The following is a 16,335-nucleotide window of genomic DNA, read 5'->3' as shown; positions in this document are numbered from 1 at the left end:
ATAATATTGAATGTTGTTGTCAACAAGGACTACCAGCCCCAGGTTCCAGGCCCTCCTTTCATGGGCCCCTCGAGTTCGCTCGTTACCCATCCCCCATAATAGTCGCCTGGAGCAAAGGGTTAGCAGGAAAAGGAGGCAAGGTGTCTTGTACTGGGGATTTTTACCCTCTTGTGGGCTTACTTTCTCGTCGTCCACGAAGCACTCCCAAGGCACCCCAGTGGCGTAGAAAGATACATAGCCCTTGATCTCTGTGAAGGCAGGTGTCGGCTCTTCATAGCTCCAGACCTTACTCTTGACAGTGTCGCCCGTGGACGTGTTTTGGACATCCCAGTATGTTGCGCGGCCTTTCCACTCGCACAGCGATGTCTTATTTGGAACCTGGCCGAGTTTGAAAAGGTCGGAGATGGAGGATCGAGGCAGGTAGTAAGCTGGGACATGGTAAGTCTCAAGACCACATTGATACGTTTCCGCCCATAGCACGAGACAAACGAGGCAGCCTGGTCCGACAAGAAGCCTGTCGTCTCCTTCCTGCCTGTATACCTACTTGGCGGATGTGTAGTCTCGAGGGCCCAATACGAGGATCTGGTGTCAGCCAACGTCTGGCCGTTCCACTTGATGACCAAGTGTCTGGGAGTTTGCTCCAACAAGGGCGGCCGAGGAAAATTGTGGACATTGAGCTTCGCTTTTGAGGCCATCGTGGAACTACGCTGCATTGAAAGGTTCGGGATGGACAAGACAGGTGAGATGCATACAGCATACATCGATTACGACGTGCCTTATCTAGACTTGACGCATGGACATGGCTGACTCAATGCGGCCTAGTCATCAGGTTTCGCTTCGCCCGTCGGTTCGTGATCGTGATCATGCAAGGTCCCCTAATCCGTGGCGATTCGCCCATATGAGGCAGGGGAGTTGTGGGGAGACAGCTACAATTCCAAGTGGTGTCCAGTGAGCCTAGTACTGGTCGCCAGAAGCTGTCCAGTGGAAGCTTGAGCCTTAGAAGCAACTATGTCCAGGCGAAAGCTAGGGGTGGACCATTATTAATTACCTTACTACCTAAGCCCCTAAGCCCTGGGACCCCGTCTAAGGTCTTTACATACCCCGCCAACATCTCAGTTGCTCTGGGTCGAAAACTACCAGGTACCACGCATGTCGTTCTTGTCACGCTCAACATCAACGTCCGTTGCTACATCTTCAGTTGTTCATCCCGCGTCCAGCCCAACATGTCGTCGTCGCTGATCCTCAGCGTAGCCTCAGGCGCCATCTTCGGATCTGCGCTGACCGCATCTGGCGTCTACTCGCCCTCGGTCATCGGCGGGCAGATGGGACTGTCGAATTTCCACATGCTCAAATCCTTTCTTGCAGCCAGCGCGTGCAGCGCGCTCATCGTTGTCGGCGCCAATCGATCAGGCTATGCCAAACTCCCACATCGGACTGACGCCTCCTACGGCTGGTTCATGAGATACGACGCCAATATTGTCGGAGGGTTGCTCCAGGGCATTGGCATGACGCTGACCGGTGCGTGTCCCGGGACGGTGCTGGTGCAAATTGCTCTGGGGATCAAATCTGCATGGAACGTCGCCGTGGGAGGCGTCCTTGCAGGCATCGTGTTTGCCAAAGTCGGCCAGAGTCTCAAGCGGTCGCAAGCAACAACATCCTCCTCCTCCAACCCGTCCAAGTACACGCTGCAAGACCAGCTTGGACTTTCCACGGCCTCGATTGTCGCCATCTACGAACTACTCTGCCTGGTCATGATCACAGCAGCGACGTACCTCGCCCCCACACGGCAATACTGGCTCAATCCCGTTATCGGGGGCCTTCTCATTGGCATCGCCCAAGCGACCTCCGTGCTGTTCACCCGCAAAACCCTGGGTGTCTCCAGCGGATACCAAGACATCGGCAGATACTTCTGGGCCCTCCTCGACCGGACTCCTGGTCCCGGGTTGTCAAATGTGCTCTTCGCCGGCGGCGTCATTGCAGGGGCCAGGCTGATCTCTCAATATGTACCCATAACGCTGGATACCGGCTCCCAAGTCAGCACCCCGGCCGCTATCGCCGGTGGATTTGCCATGATCTTCGGTGCCAGACTGGCCGGCGGGTGTACCAGTGGACACGGCATCAGCGGCATGGCAACCATGAGTGTGAGTAGCTTTGTCACGGTTGCGAGCATGTTTGCCGGTGGCATCGCTGCGGCCTTCTTGATGTGATAAATACCGAATGACTGCCGGTAGACACGACCCGAAAAAATATGGGCTCGATCACTGGTGCAAAAAACTCGGTCTTGCGCCATGTCTGTGTCCATTCAGGACAGGACGGAGGACGCCCGAGTCAACTGAGAAAAAGAATGACAAAGAAAATGAGAGGAAGGCGGTCGTGGTGGATTGAATCACTCGATCGAAGTGCTTTAGAGAAGATACACCAGATCACCACACTGCTTTCTGTCATTCTACCGCGCAACAATTCACTGTCCTGCTTCCATGTCTACCTGGTTGACTCTTCCTTGACTGGTTCTTTTTCTTCTCTTCTTTCTTTCTGCAACTTGCCAAACTTCTCCGTCTTGGACCAACATTTCCCCTTTCGGTTTCGAAGCGGCGACAAACACTAACAATTAGCTATCCATCCTCCTCCGAGACATCAAGGCCACCTCCAATCCGAGCTCAGCCTTAATCTCAACAACCCACGACCCGAAACCGCCCTGCTCTCATTCGCAATGGCGTTCCTCCGTCTTATCCCTGACGAACGCGGACCGCTCCTAGTAGTGTGCGCCAACACCGAGACTTGTACACAAGCACAAGATGTCGGGCCACAATCCAAGCCCAAATCTCCCGCAACCAATCTCACCAGCGATAAGTCCGGCTGCAAATTCCTCGAGTTGACGCCTGCACCAAGATGTCAGTCCAAGCAGCCCAACCAACACAGCCAAGAGTTAAACCGAGAGTGAAAGTGAGAGTGAAGGTGATTAGGCAGCAGAACGCAATCATATGGTGTGTGTGGACCTTTTGATATGCCACGAACCGAGGATTCTATGGCCCCTACACTTACAACTCACTGCAATGCAATCTCAAACTCTTCAGCTCGAATCGAGCCCCCGTCTCCCTTTTCAGACCAGGGCCTCGCCTTCTGTCATATGTTTTCTGGGCGCCTGACTCGGTAGACCATCATGGAGGGCGGGGATTCCGATCGTCACAAGCAAAAGCACTGGATGTCAAGGGACACAATCACATGGTGAAGCGTGAGGATGGTGCGAACATCACGTACTGCCATTATAGTTATCCCTCGATACAGAGACGCACATAGTGCATCTGGGGTTTGATTCGATGCTTCCACCTGTAGGCAGCGGCCAGCAGGTTGAGGCTAAGGCTTCACTCTCTGGCAGTGGGTCCGGGGTCGACCTGACCGCGTTCAGAAGCTATAACATCCTATCATCATCATTCGATGTTGTGTTTCTGTCTCTGTTTCCTCTCCTTCTCCTCTATTTGAAGTGAAATATAGGTAAACATATCACACTACTTCGTCATCTATCATGCATCACATCTCTCTCGATATAAGCCAGTCAGGACATCCCACAGAGCCCAACAGATACCGATGTAGCCAAAATCTTACCATCCAAACTTCTCCACCCAGACTTCCAGATTCCAGCCTTCACGGATCAGCCGCGCTGCGACGTTTCTGACGTCCCTGACTAATCCATCAGGCCCGGAAACAACAATGCATAACTTCTCGTCACGCGGCTGCTTGTCAAATTCACTCGCGGCTCGTAGATTGGATGATGACAAGGAGGAGCCAGGGCGTGTCATGACTGAGTCCGGGGACTGGCCACACAGTGTGCTGGAGGAAGAGGATCTATGCGTCGGAACAGCTGTCACCCAGTTCCAGATTTCAGTCTGCATGTCCGGCCTTCCTCCTTCAGGACCCGATCTCCTCGTATCAAAAGTGTGTGTGACAATGGATGCTACATCTTCGTAGCCATCCTCTTTGGTGAGATTCTCCATGTACTTGTCCTCGCCGTGATCGCCCTTGACAGTGTCGGCCCGAGGAAACATGGTAATCCATTTCCTGTGACGCGGGTCTTGTCGCACCCAGAAATGGGTGTACGCAGAGGGTTGAGCCAATGAACCACGATCCGTAACTGCTGGGACTGTTTCCGCACCTCCCTCGTATACAGCCCTCGTGCGAACCAAGGCATCCGCTTGCAGCTCAAGTTTAACCCGTACATCCCAAGCAAGGGGATATGTGACAGCAATGCCACTTCCTCCAGCTACGAAGCAGACGCGTTCGGCGTAATGGGCAGCTTCTAGCGCTTCGACTCCCCCATGAGGCCCATCGAGGATGACGTCGCAATGGTGGTGATGGCGGGCGAACTTGAGTAAATCATGAGAGAAGCCATCAATCGACCGTATGACCAGTTGAAGCGGCCAGGATTTAACAGTCGGGTTTCTTGGGGGGGCGGGCGATGCGATTGTAAACGGGTGCGTCTGGAAGCGATATTTGAAGCCCATGGATGGAATGGTGAGAAAGACGTGCTGTCCAGGAAGCCAGCCATGGTGAAGGTGTGCGCCCATGCCGAAGATCTTCTTCTGTATGTCTATCTCGCAATGAACCAGAATAGTCTGCTCATCTGGAGCCACTTCCAAAGTAGCCATGACTCTTCGGCTTGACAGGGAAATCCGCCACAAGAGTCTATCGACCGCCCAAATCGCAAATGTGGCGATCACGTACGGCGTTGCGGTTGGGTAATGGAAAAACAAAAACCCCAGAGCGGCCACCTGAAAGATTATGTGCAAACCCAAGAACACTTCGTAGTATAGGTGTCGGAACCAGCCGATGCTTGTAAAGAATATAATGAAGTAAGAAAGAATCGCCGCAATGCCCAGAAACACGACTCGGGCGGTAAGATAACGCAAGAGGGTATATCCAATAGGTCGTAAGAGGGCGTACCAGGTGGCAAACATCCCAAGCATGTGTATGATGGCAAAACCTATCATCCACTCTCCCAGTCGTCGATGGAATATATTCAACCCTTCGTAGGACCATCCTGTCAAGGCTTTGATGGGTTGGTTGGTTTTCGCTGCGAGCAAGTAGAGGACAGGCAAATCGACGACGAAGAGGAGACCCGCTCGATCAGCAAGAATAAAAACACCTGTCTCGGATAACGGTACTCGGTAGAGAAGGTAGAACAGGTTAAGGCCAAAAAAGAAAACAACGATCAGGGTGGTTCCGTTGTCTGGTAAAACGTTTCGTTGCGAGGTCAGGGCTCGAGTCGGCCGAGGCTGGTACATGAGAAGACTTCGCAGCCTGCTCAGCGGAGCAGGACGTTCTCGGGTAGAAAAACCATGCTGGGAAAGTAGAGGTGTTGTTTCCGCAGCGCTGTCCTTCTGGGGAGGTGTTACGGTACCTCCCAATGTACTACTTGATGATGACGGCGTATCCGGAACAGCCTCATTTCTTCTTTGTCTATGCCGGGCCCACCGAGCCGATCTCTTGTACAGTCCGTAGCCACCTGAAAGCGCAACGAGAAGTGCAATGACACCATAATAGGTCAAGACGAACTTCCGATGCCAGAGAATGGCCTCGATGATCTCGCGGACATGGCCCGGGGACGGCGCTTGAGGAGGGACTTCGAGTGTTCTGAGGAGGTCGGTGGACGACTTCAGTGAGAGACGAAGGATATGGAGGAACTCAGCAGATGGTACTTCGTCCATGGCCTCAACCGCAGTGGTTACACGAAGGAAGGACGCCTGCAGGAGGGTGACGAGGACGAAGAAGGAGGGCGGGGGTGGAAATCTTATCTGATCGATTAGATGACATGCCAAGATAAGACAACAGCCGATGTCGCCATTGTTTTCCGGTTTTACCCATGAGCCTCGACTGCGTACCTATGTTACCTATAATTAAATTATGTGAGCCTCGAGCCAGCCTTGCCAAACACCCAGATGCTGAACATCCTGTTGTCGAGGAACGAGCTCTGTATTTTGTCGACACTGTGAGCCCCATAATCTGCACGAGATCCCTCACACGATCGCTCGCTACACGTGTCCACGATAACTAGTGGTCTTTCAGCCCCTCGGTACAGATGCCCTCGGCATGCCCCATCCAGGTTTGCGTTGCGTCAGAAGAAGAGATATAAACCCATGTTTGAATCAGCTTGAGGCGGATGGGTATGCCGCGGTGTGCCATGTGTATCAGATCCCGGATGGCAAACACATTCCCAACAACATGAACGAGGAATGCTGCAGCGTCCAGGGCCCACATTCCATCTCTCAATGCTGTTTCCCTGGCCGCCGTCCGCATTTGGCAATGTTTTTGCACATGGGGGTCCTGCTTGACTGCATCTATCCATAAATGATCTCTTTGTTCCTCTCTTTCCTTTGTCACGGCTGCAATCATCTTCACTTGACCACCTACCCTTCCTTGACCCAACATAGCACCCAACTTCCTTCGCAGGCTCTGTCGGTTTCTACTCAGCACCTCACGAGCAACACGAAAGAGGCGAACTCGAGTCAACAGAACAGCATGCATGGAACCGGCCTAGCCCTGTCTCTGCTCCTCTCAGCCCTGGCGCTTGCCAGCCCGCAGGTCAGCACAGGCACGCTGAGCGGACTGCCGGCTTGCGCTGTAAGTGTTGACGAAACAAAGCATAGGCTGCAGATGCAGGTCCAAGCTGACATCGACTTCTCTTGCAGCAAGATGCAGCCAGCGCAGCCCTGGGATCTGCTGGCTGTCCTTTGACCGACACATCGTGCATCTGCGGCTCCACGGCATTCATCAACGCCATCACCAACACGATCACGCAATCTTGCTCCGCAGCTGATGTTTCAGGTGAGTATGATATCTGAATCCAGCGGCCCGCTTTCCTTCCCGCCGGCTGGCAGTAAACAGGATATGAAGCGACTTCAGACTAACTCCTGTACAGCCGCGATCGAATTTGGCCGCACAATCTGTGGGCCGTCCCTCGCGGCGGGTTCAGGAACGACATCCAGCGCCTCGCAGGAGTCCAGCCCTGCAACCACCGCGGCCACATCCACGCCCACTGGCACCGACACTGACAACGACTCGTACGCGGCGTCGACCACCACCGTCCCAGTGACTTTGACCTCCATGACCAGCATTCCCGACTCCAGCCCGACGCTGTCGGTCTCGACGTCAACTCCCCCCACAAACAATACCACGGCCATCTTGACTTCAGTCTGCAGCGCGACCCTGACAGCCACTACGACGGGTTCTGGCACAAGTCCCGTCGCTTACACGGGCGCGGCTGTGGCGGTGAATGGCAAGTCCGGGCAGGGTTTTGTGGCTGCTCTGATGGCTGTTGCCGGTGCCGTTGCTTGGTTGTGAGGAGAAATTGGGGGCGGCAAGGACCGAGATAAGGCGTCTCTATTTGACAGAGTTGGTAATAATCTAGAACTGACCCATTTCGTTGCGAATTCTTATGGTTGTGCATGACACGTCCTAGACACTGTCGAGGCAGGCATGGTATGGAAGACACTGGAAAAGGCTGCAGGTGGAATGGCGAAAAGAAATCTAAATACAGGTCCTCTACACTGGATTAGTTGTTCAATATACCATAGGCATAATATCTATCGTTTGCAGGGAGTCAGGCTATCGCTAAACGAACAGGAAGGAGTTTGCATCCAATCCTTGGATTTCTGACAACAGTCCTTTGTCTTCTGCAAGCTGCGATTTTCGAGTGGGTAACCGAGTGTGAGCGGTCATGGCCTTATCTAGCTGCTGCCGCTACGGGACTGTCTCCTGTCTCTCCAGCTCCAGCTTTTTTGCTTCTTGCGACTTTTCGAGCTCCCGAGCCATGACAAACACCTTCATGGCAGCAAACCCCCTCCTCGAGTCATTGAGGTCTTCCCAAAATACGTCGATGGATCCTTCAGCGATTCTGCAAACTTGCGCCAATAACCTTCGTTCGGCGCGGTTCAAATACTTCTTGGATTCGTACACCGAGCGCAAAAACGACCGGGTTTCGGGTGTGAGACTTAGATAGTGTTGCTCTGCAGTCTGGAAAATGGTCGAATAATGGCTCCGGACGTGCTGTGCAATACCGGCTCGAAAGACTGGCGATGGCCCATATCTCGACACATGATGGAAAAGCCGGACGCGAGATTCATAGTCGACAATGCTCAGGATCGTGTTGATCTTGCCGAGCAGCCCTCTCGGCCACTGGAGATTGGCTGGCCAGGTGAGAGTGGTTGCCAGCGGATTCCAGGGAAGGGTGGTAACGTAAGGGATCGACTCTGGGTCAACAATCCGCAGTGGATGGAGGTGTGGCTTCAAATCTGGGAAGAGTGGGTTGTTGACTGTGTCAGATGGACATGGTATTCTGCCATACGTTTTGTACTCGTCGTCATCTTCGGTGTAGTTGATCATCCAAGCATGGCCGTAATGAGCGGGTCGGCCAGAGTTTGGCCCTTGCCTCCCTGAAGCCTTGTCATCTTTTGGCCATTGAAACCGTATGTTCTCCTCGTCAGGATCTGCAGCCAGAAGCTTCTCGACTCCGACCTGGAGCCGAGCCATTGAACCATGCTGCTTGTAGTCCTTGAAAAGCTTTCTAGTCTGAGTCGTGAGATGGAGCTGAGTAGCCCTAGGTTGCGCTGCAATAAGTGTCTCGGCATCGAGAGTAAGCGTGTACAAACAAGACTCGTGCTCATCAAGGAGTTGTTCTTCGGTGCCTATGGCTTCTGACATGTCTGAAGATGATGTGAAGGATTCATCACTGTCAGATCCTGATCCATCGTCTTGGGGTGGCTCAAAGGCCTGTTCCATGTTGGTCATGTTCATTAGAATATCCAACTTCGGCCGTGCGCACTATTTGCTGAACTGTTATTTTGGTCCAACTGCGAGAGATGGTTGAGGTCAAGACCGCAAGATTCGAACGCGTGATAACTGAGACGGCCGTGAAGGAGTGACTGAAAGGACGAAGATGATCTGTGCGGCGCATCAGTGGGATGGGAGTTGATGCAGCCATTTCGTAGCAGGCTGAAGTGGTGATGGTCAGGAGGGAGGAGAACAATAGTATGCCCAAAGCGGGTTACAATAGAACGAAGGCTGATTGAATGGAGGTGAGGCAGTATTTCAGAGTGCTCAAGTGAATATAGTAAAGTCGGCGAGCGCTATTCACAACAAAGATTTAATTAGTCCTGACACCACAAGTCTTAGAACCTAGACTGGAAATAAGAGGCGGACATATATGAATGAAAAAGTAGGCCCAAGCCCGATACTGTGCTTGACACTTGACCTGCGGCCTATGTACCTGTTTACCCGCCTGCAACTGGATTTCTATATACCGCCGTCCACGTATTATTGTCTCTGGTAACATGCCAGGCAAAACGAAACCTCCGTCGTCGTGCTCTCTAGTCTGAGGTCTAGAATTTGTCGCTAGTAACAACCCGCGACACATTGACCAGCACCCAGGCAAGAACCTGGGCGATCATGGTCAAGACCCATACCAGCAACTTGAGACCCACGACGAGCATGCTCAGGGCGGAGCGGGTGACAGCAGGTAGTTCGTCGCCCTCGCGATCGCCAGACTGATAGTGACCCAGTTTCTCGAGGTCAAATTCGGACACGACTATCTTCTTCGTCTTGGACCTTTTCTTGCTCTCGTCCGACTCGCTCGCGCCTTGTTTCCGGAAGCCAAACCACGTCCGCGAGCCTTTTCCTTTCGATGAAGACCCCCGGATGTCTCTGTCGTGCGCCTCTCGCATAAGCTTCGCCTCCTCCTCTGCTTCCTCCCTCTCCGCAATCGTCGCATAGAAAACACTACCTGCGTAACTCTTGATGCTGCCCGCGCGTATGCCGTCGCGCAAACCCCTGCCACCTACCCCCAGACGTGATGCCGGTACCGGCCGCGGTTTCCAAATCTCCATTGAACCCATTGCGGGATTGGTCGTGGCATCGCTGATAGCGACAGCCATGATCGCCGAGACAATGCAGTCGATGCTGAAGAGTGAGGGCATGAGTTCCAGAATGGCATTGGCATCAACGTGCAAAAGTTGTGAGGTCAGATCAAGCGTTGCCAGGGGTGGGTGTTGCGAAGGTGACGTTGTCTCAGGCTGGGGAATGGTGGAGAGATGGCGAAGACCAGTACCCGCAGAGGTCATCGGTGTCGTTGCCTTCGATCGATGAGCGACATTCGGGTCAATGAGCTGGATGGTTGGGAGCGGGCTGTCTGTGGAAATGGTGATATGTAGTACAGGTTGCCCCATCCGAGAGCGGACGGTGGTTGGAGGAGGCGAGACAGGGGATTTGATGGCAAAATCTCCTCCCATAGCGTCACGGCCAATCGCAGGGTGCTCTAGCTCGTAGAATCCCTCCTGAACGTTGAAGTACAGACGACAGGCCTCCTGCTTCGCGGCACGGCGGACAGCTTGGGCTTCGATGTCGTCACGATCTGTAGGGGCTAGGTTATGTTCGCGAGCGAGGGAGGCAGATTGGTTGATTGCCATCATAGCGGCGAGTTTGGGGAAGATGAAGGCCACCAGCCCATCGTTGGGCGACTGTCTTCGGGGGGCCGGCTCCAGCGGACAAAGGACCACGTCTTGTGTAGAAGCCGGGTTTCGAGGGCAGGTCTTGGAAATGGCGATTTCGTTGGAGTCGTACGTCTGCAGCGTATAGAAAGGAAGCGAGGGATGAGATCCAAAGACGAACGTAGCTTCTTCAGTGCTGCTCACAGATCGTCAGCGCTTGGAGAATCACATGGCAATGCCATCGGAAATGCAAATAAGTAACATACCGCGCCATCTCAAGATCAAAAGGTCTAATCGCGAAGCCCGGTTCGGCCCCGTGAGACGCCTCCCACAGCTTCTCCAGCTCCCGTTGCGTGGATATCCGCGGTCCAATATTCACGCTCATAGCGTCCGATGGGAAACTGAGAACACTTGCCGGCGCCGTCCTTGGAGTGGGTATTGCGAATGGCACCGACAAGCTACTGCGATAGTTGTCTCTGGGGATGGGCCGAAAACCTGGCAGTCCCGAAAGCCTTGCGGGGAGCGGTGGTTGAGGGACATATGCCTGCTGCTGCAAAGGTAGTGAAGGATCGTAAGTCGGAAACATGGAGCGAATAGGCACAATCGGAGAAGGGTCTACGGGCGTTTTGTTATTAACCGGTTTTCCGACGGCTGTTGAAGGGGCGGTTGGGACAAGAGTGGCTGCAAAAGCAGATCCCGTCGAGAATGAAGCTTCGGGAGACGAATGGGAGGGAACTGGGGACTGGTAAATCGACGGAGAATATCTTGCGGTATGGATGAGAGGCCGAGTGCCTGCAGCTGGACTGGGGGCTCGGCCGTGTGGCAGCTGCGTAGGGGTTCTGCCATCAATGGGAGACATCGTGGTCACCGCTCGGCCGATATTTTCAGGTGAAAGCGTACCATCTTTGGTCTCATTCGGATGGCTTGGTAGGCAAGGAACCGGCGACTGTTTATCCTCCATCTTTATGACGGTCGATTCCCCATTTGCCGTCAGAGTGCTCTCCGGCGATGTAATCAAGCTGATCCGATGCATGCTCGGGGCTTTCTTGTGGGGGTTCGGCATCGCAATCTTGGGAACAGTGCTCGGAAAAAGCGAAAAGCCATGCATGTTGGTCGCCATGTTTGAGAATCAAGTCGAGCCGGTGGTAGTAGAGGGATCCCGAGTAGTAAGTGGAGGGAAAGGAGCAGTCCTGCTGCGCCAGGAACCGTGAAGATAGGAAAGTTGCAGGCAGGGGATAACGTAGTGAACGCACAGCGACAAAACGGCGACCAGTAGACTCCAAAACAAAATGTCAACGATAGACCAGCTAAAGGACAGCAGAAGAGAAAGACGGAAAGATCAAGAGAGATGGAATGAGGCCAGGAAATCAATGAACATGATGGCCCAGCAGGCGACAGATCCGGGGATAACGAATTAAGAGGCGACTTGTTTGCTCTCTCCTGTCCTTTTCCTCCACTCCCCTCCCCCCTCTCATCTCTCTTCCTCTCCAGGCCGCGCAGCAGGCCAACCCGGGTGAACGGCGCAAGCAGAGCTGGCCATGGCAGGCGTCTAGCGGCCTAAGATAGAAAGTGACGGAGGTACATGAGATCTATCACATCTTCCAAAGCGCCGTGGATGAGGATTAGCGAAGGCGAGCCAATGGGACAGGAACAGCTGGAGAGGGTGGATCGACACAAGACTGCAGGGAGCACGGCGCAGAGACAAGGGAGATGATGAGAAAGAGAAAGAAAGCGTGTGAGCAAGAGAGCGGGAGAGAAGGCAAAATGATGCGGCCATGAGGTCGGCGCGTAATGGAGGCTGCAATTGGCACCAACCGCGTCCTGCAGCCCGTCTATTTTCGGCAGCATGCGGCGCACCAGGCGAGATGGTGCTTAGCTGCTCTTGATTGGCACCAGCTACTGCAGGGGCCTTCCAAGCCTAAGCCTGCCACTTGTACAGCGACTACCACTCTTCACCATCGCACAGATTGGGCTGCATGTATGGCTTCCTACACACTCGCATCGCCCTCCTTGATTGGCATCCTCGCCTTCTCTCTGACTCCCCGAAGAGGGTATGCCATATGCCCTCCTTCCCTTGTCTGTTACGGCAAGTTGAAGTCGACCACCATACGCCTGATCCAGTTAGCCATTATCCTTGTGCTCCTGTAAACCAAGAGCGAAGACGAAGACGTACCCTGCCACTTGTCCATTCTTGAGCTTCTGCACCGCTTCGTTGAACTGGCTCAGCCCCACCACCGTCGGTTCTAGACGAAGTTTGCCTGCACCAGTTAGGCTGCACCTTTGCGCCTCTTGATAGACAGCGACACCTACCTCGTTTGGCGAAGTCCAAAGTCGCATCAATATCCGCCAGGCTGGCAACCAAGGTTCCCTTGATGGACTGATTTCGGAAAATGAGAGGAGTGGGATCCAAGTCGATGTGGTATTTGCCACGCGGAGGGAGTCCAATACTGTTGTCAAGTTAGTCAAACTGCGTGCATCGCAGCCTCGACAAGCCTGAGAGCACATCTCTGCTCACCACATGATTTGAGCTCCTGCACGAGCACCGAGGTAGCCTAGTGCAATGGGGTAGGACTGGACAGCAGTCACGAATACTCCGTGGGCTCCTCCTCCCGTCAGCTCCACCACTTCCTTGACCGGGTCGCCGTTCTTGAATTCCACAAAGTGTTCGGCGCCCAGGCCCAAGGCAAGTTTCCGCCTCTCCTCGCCCGTGTCTACCACAATTGGTCGAATGCCCATAGCAGCGGCCAACTGCACACCTTGAATACCGACACCGCCGCCGCCGCCGGGAAAGACAGCCCATTGGCCTGGCTGGAGGCCCGACTCCTTGATGGACGAGTAGATGGTAGAAGCAGAGCACATGACTGGGCCAGCAACGTGGTCAGACACTCCCTGTGAAATAGTCAATGCCTCGCTGCTCCAGTTGCTGCATCATGAAAACCCACATCAGGAATTAGCTATGAGCAAAGTTGTCAGCCGAACAATTCTCTTGAGCAGCGCAACGACACCACTTACAGTAGTATAATTCTCGGGAGAGACGACGTATTGTTTATAGGAACCTGTGAGAGTCAACCAAGATACAACGGGTGCGTGGCGAGACCGTAAGTACCATCACAGAAAGCTCCGGTAAAAACGGCCTTCAGACAATACGTCTCCCGGCCGGTCTTGCAATACTCGCACGTATGGCAGACGTTTTGAATGGGTTTGAAGCCGGCCCGCTGGCCAACCTTGAGGGTCTTGACTGCTTCGCCAACCTTGACAATGACACCAGCGCCCTCATGACCTGCACACTTGGTTCCCAGTTCGGACATTTTAGGTAGATTCCAGTCGGCCAGCATGAAGTGAATGTCGCTCAGGCAGATGCCTGTCGCGTTGAGCTTGATCAATACATCTTGGGGTCCTGCAAGCCGGCCACCTTTGTCAGCGGTCCGTGTCTTGTCCAAGGTTGTGGAATAGGTCCATACCGATTTCCGGTACAGGGACTTTCTCGACCTCCACGTAGAAGTCAGGGCCTTCATTTTTCTGTTGGATCTGGTCAGACGCATTCTGGCCCTGCTCTCAGCCCTTGCCGTCACATACCACAACTCCACCCCAGCACTCCTTGGGGATATCGAAGGTTGGAGCCGGTTCACTCATGGTCACAAATCTAGAGCCACAAGGCAACTTCAAAGGATGGGATACTGGGCGAAAGAAAAAGTCAAAGAGGAGAGGCTCAGAAGGTAGAACAATCAAACCCACCGGTGCTGCCCTGTCATTACACACAACTCATGTTGCAAAAGAGGGGTCATGGTGCGCCTGAGTGACTCGAGTATGTCCGAAACTCAAGTGTTGCACAGCGGATGTGTCGATGTCAATCGTTTCTGACTCGCCCATTGTGCCGTGCCGCATCTGCTGGCCCACTAGGAGGCTTAATGATTGGAGGGATGGCACAAGCATTGTAGGAGAGTAAAGTCAACCAAGCCCTCACCTTGTCATCACAGAATGGGGAAGCAAACGACGGGAGTTTGAACCGAGGTTGAAAGAAAATCCGATGGAAAGGCAGCGATGCCGAGATGCCACTGTTAACCCTGGTGACCCCAACTTCAAGCGTCATAGGAAAACTAACTCTACAGAGTACAGCTTGCCAGCCTACCCGCACCAGCCTACCCGCACCAGCCAGGTACGTAGATTTTGAAGCCGAGATCGATGACCTAATACTGCGGTCAGGTCTCCTAACTTCCTGGCTGCAATGCTGCAGATCGTATGTGTCCAGCTCCGTAAAAGAGCCAGATGTACGGAGAAAGCATCTCCCGATGAATGTCCACATCAGCCTTGTCAGTCCAAGAGATAAATCGCCTGCGCTAAGATCCCAACCCCCAGGGTGACCCTGTGCCCAACCGTGCCAAGCTGTCTCTCACTCGTCGTCTTCGATGGCCACCACTTCCCCTCCAAGTTCTTCCCAATCTTCCACCTTGCGCCTGAATATTCTGGTCCCGAAGCCCCTTTTGGCGCAGGCGCCGTGGTTCGCAACCTGGAAAAACAGCCTCGCGTGGTGGATGAGCATCGCTTGCAACCGGTCCTTCAGTGACTCCACCAGCCAATCCTCCAGCGCATCCTCACCCGGGCTCATGTTGATCTTGCCCTTCAGCAATTCACTCTTTTCCGGTCTTGAGAAAACAACCATGGCTAGGTCAAGGTGGCACTTGATCCCATATGGCTGGTACTGGGCCTCCGTGATCTTCCGTAGGATCAAATCCTGCAAGCTTGCCATTCCAAGTCCTTTGGCGATCACGTATACACGGCCGGCCCTCAGTGCCTCCGTTTGATAGTCCTCCGCTGTCGTCAGCCCGTCGAGCTGCTTGGGAAGCCTGTCGGGACCGTCTGGGTTGCTTGTGATGGCCGGCACATATTCATCCATGAGGAGGTATTGGAAGACAGACTGGAAATGATCCGCATTGATCTTTGTTAGCTCCGGATGCATGATGTACGCACCCTCCGTTGTATCTTGGTTCATCAGTGATTTTAGCACCGTTGACTTGTCCAGGTCTTGTAATCCCACCGTAAACACCCTATTCTTGGGCCCAACATAGATTTTGACTCGCTCTGCCATCGGTCTTTCTTGCAGACATGCGTGGGCTGTCACTTCCTCTTCCGTCTTGACTTTGGGTGCTACCTTGCGTCGTGGTGATCCGAACGAGGGTGAAGCAAACGAGGGTGAAGCAAACGAGGGTGAAGCAAACGAGGGTGAAGCAAACGACCGTGTCGGAGTCGATGAAGTTGATGGTACGCTCACCAGCGTCTGCCTTCTTTTCCGTGGTAACAGGCGTGGTGGACGATCAGGGTTAAAGAGTTGACGCTCCGGAGTTTCGTTCTTGGTCGACTCGTCTGAAACAAACATTAGGTCTTCCTCAAACCGGCGTTTGCGCTCAGAAGCATTCCATCCTCTCTCAGAGAGTACCATTGTTAGTGGGTTGCGTAAGATAGTCAAGCGCCGGGGAGGAAGGTTGTCGGAGCGTCGCGCGACTGAGTGTGAGTGCGAGATTGTAGGGGCGACCGTTATGAAGTCCAAGAATGGATGAAAAAGCAGGAGGCAAGATCAAACAAAGGTTGAAACTAAGAGCTTGCTTGAGAAAGATAGATGTCTCCTCTCGATGGATTTTGAAGGTGAAGTAAGAAGGCGGATGAGAAGATCGTACGATGTGGGACTAATCAGTCAATGTCGTTCACATGCCTCATTTCACTGGTAGGTCACATCGGAGAGACAGGAGACAGAGAGACGACACGTTAAGATCAAGGAAAAGCTGCACGTTATGAGGTGGCCGGATCTCTCATTTCCTATTCTGACTCATTAAGAGGCTTCGATTTCGACCCAACAGGATCGAAA

The 16,335-nt window shown here is 53.5% G+C and overlaps 9 protein-coding genes across 9 annotated transcripts; 3 read left to right on the top strand and 6 right to left on the bottom strand.

Moving 5' to 3' along the window:
• Positions 1 to 29: 29 nt before the first annotated feature.
• A1O3_06838 (uncharacterized protein) lies at positions 30 to 695 on the bottom strand (the record flags this gene model as incomplete). The annotated part of the gene is made up of 3 exons (XM_007736954.1): positions 30 to 106; positions 165 to 428; positions 545 to 695. 3 exons carry the CDS (start codon positions 693 to 695, stop codon positions 30 to 32), a joined length of 492 nt encoding a protein of 163 aa, XP_007735144.1.
• Positions 696 to 1,223: 528 nt separating this feature from the next.
• On the top strand, positions 1,224 to 2,207 carry A1O3_06837 (uncharacterized protein; the record flags this gene model as incomplete). The annotated part of the gene is made up of 1 exon (XM_007736953.1): positions 1,224 to 2,207. The coding sequence occupies one exon, from the start codon at positions 1,224 to 1,226 to the stop codon at positions 2,205 to 2,207; it is 984 nt and encodes a 327-aa protein (XP_007735143.1).
• Positions 2,208 to 2,710: 503 nt separating this feature from the next.
• Positions 2,711 to 2,941, top strand: A1O3_06836 (uncharacterized protein; the record flags this gene model as incomplete). The annotated part of the gene is made up of 1 exon (XM_007736952.1): positions 2,711 to 2,941. The coding sequence occupies one exon, from the start codon at positions 2,711 to 2,713 to the stop codon at positions 2,939 to 2,941; it is 231 nt and encodes a 76-aa protein (XP_007735142.1).
• A 658-nt stretch (positions 2,942 to 3,599) lies between these two features.
• On the bottom strand, positions 3,600 to 5,702 carry A1O3_06835 (uncharacterized protein; the record flags this gene model as incomplete). Its single annotated transcript, XM_007736951.1, has 1 exon — positions 3,600 to 5,702. One exon carries the CDS (start codon positions 5,700 to 5,702, stop codon positions 3,600 to 3,602), a length of 2,103 nt encoding a protein of 700 aa, XP_007735141.1.
• An 811-nt stretch (positions 5,703 to 6,513) lies between these two features.
• On the top strand, positions 6,514 to 7,335 carry A1O3_06834 (uncharacterized protein; the record flags this gene model as incomplete). Its single annotated transcript, XM_007736950.1, has 3 exons — positions 6,514 to 6,615; positions 6,684 to 6,819; positions 6,914 to 7,335. 3 exons carry the CDS (start codon positions 6,514 to 6,516, stop codon positions 7,333 to 7,335), a joined length of 660 nt encoding a protein of 219 aa, XP_007735140.1.
• A 399-nt stretch (positions 7,336 to 7,734) lies between these two features.
• Positions 7,735 to 8,772, bottom strand: A1O3_06833 (uncharacterized protein; the record flags this gene model as incomplete). Its single annotated transcript, XM_007736949.1, has 1 exon — positions 7,735 to 8,772. One exon carries the CDS (start codon positions 8,770 to 8,772, stop codon positions 7,735 to 7,737), a length of 1,038 nt encoding a protein of 345 aa, XP_007735139.1.
• A 599-nt stretch (positions 8,773 to 9,371) lies between these two features.
• Positions 9,372 to 11,595, bottom strand: A1O3_06832 (uncharacterized protein; the record flags this gene model as incomplete). The annotated part of the gene is made up of 2 exons (XM_007736948.1): positions 9,372 to 10,671; positions 10,742 to 11,595. The coding sequence occupies 2 exons, from the start codon at positions 11,593 to 11,595 to the stop codon at positions 9,372 to 9,374; spliced, it is 2,154 nt and encodes a 717-aa protein (XP_007735138.1).
• Positions 11,596 to 12,596: 1,001 nt separating this feature from the next.
• A1O3_06831 (uncharacterized protein) lies at positions 12,597 to 14,108 on the bottom strand (the record flags this gene model as incomplete). Its single annotated transcript, XM_007736947.1, has 7 exons — positions 12,597 to 12,733; positions 12,786 to 12,922; positions 12,991 to 13,382; positions 13,488 to 13,531; positions 13,573 to 13,872; positions 13,937 to 13,994; positions 14,052 to 14,108. The coding sequence occupies 7 exons, from the start codon at positions 14,106 to 14,108 to the stop codon at positions 12,597 to 12,599; spliced, it is 1,125 nt and encodes a 374-aa protein (XP_007735137.1).
• Positions 14,109 to 14,865: 757 nt separating this feature from the next.
• Positions 14,866 to 15,912, bottom strand: A1O3_06830 (uncharacterized protein; the record flags this gene model as incomplete). Its single annotated transcript, XM_007736946.1, has 1 exon — positions 14,866 to 15,912. One exon carries the CDS (start codon positions 15,910 to 15,912, stop codon positions 14,866 to 14,868), a length of 1,047 nt encoding a protein of 348 aa, XP_007735136.1.
• Between the last annotated feature and the right edge of the window lie 423 nt (positions 15,913 to 16,335).

Source organism: Capronia epimyces, assembly GCF_000585565.1.
Source record: "Capronia epimyces CBS 606.96 chromosome Unknown aczIQ-supercont1.5, whole genome shotgun sequence".
In the NCBI taxonomy this organism is placed as follows: domain Eukaryota; kingdom Fungi; phylum Ascomycota; class Eurotiomycetes; order Chaetothyriales; family Herpotrichiellaceae; genus Capronia; species Capronia epimyces.
Note: the sequence above shows the minus strand (reverse complement) of the source record. Positions and strands in the feature narration are given on the sequence as shown.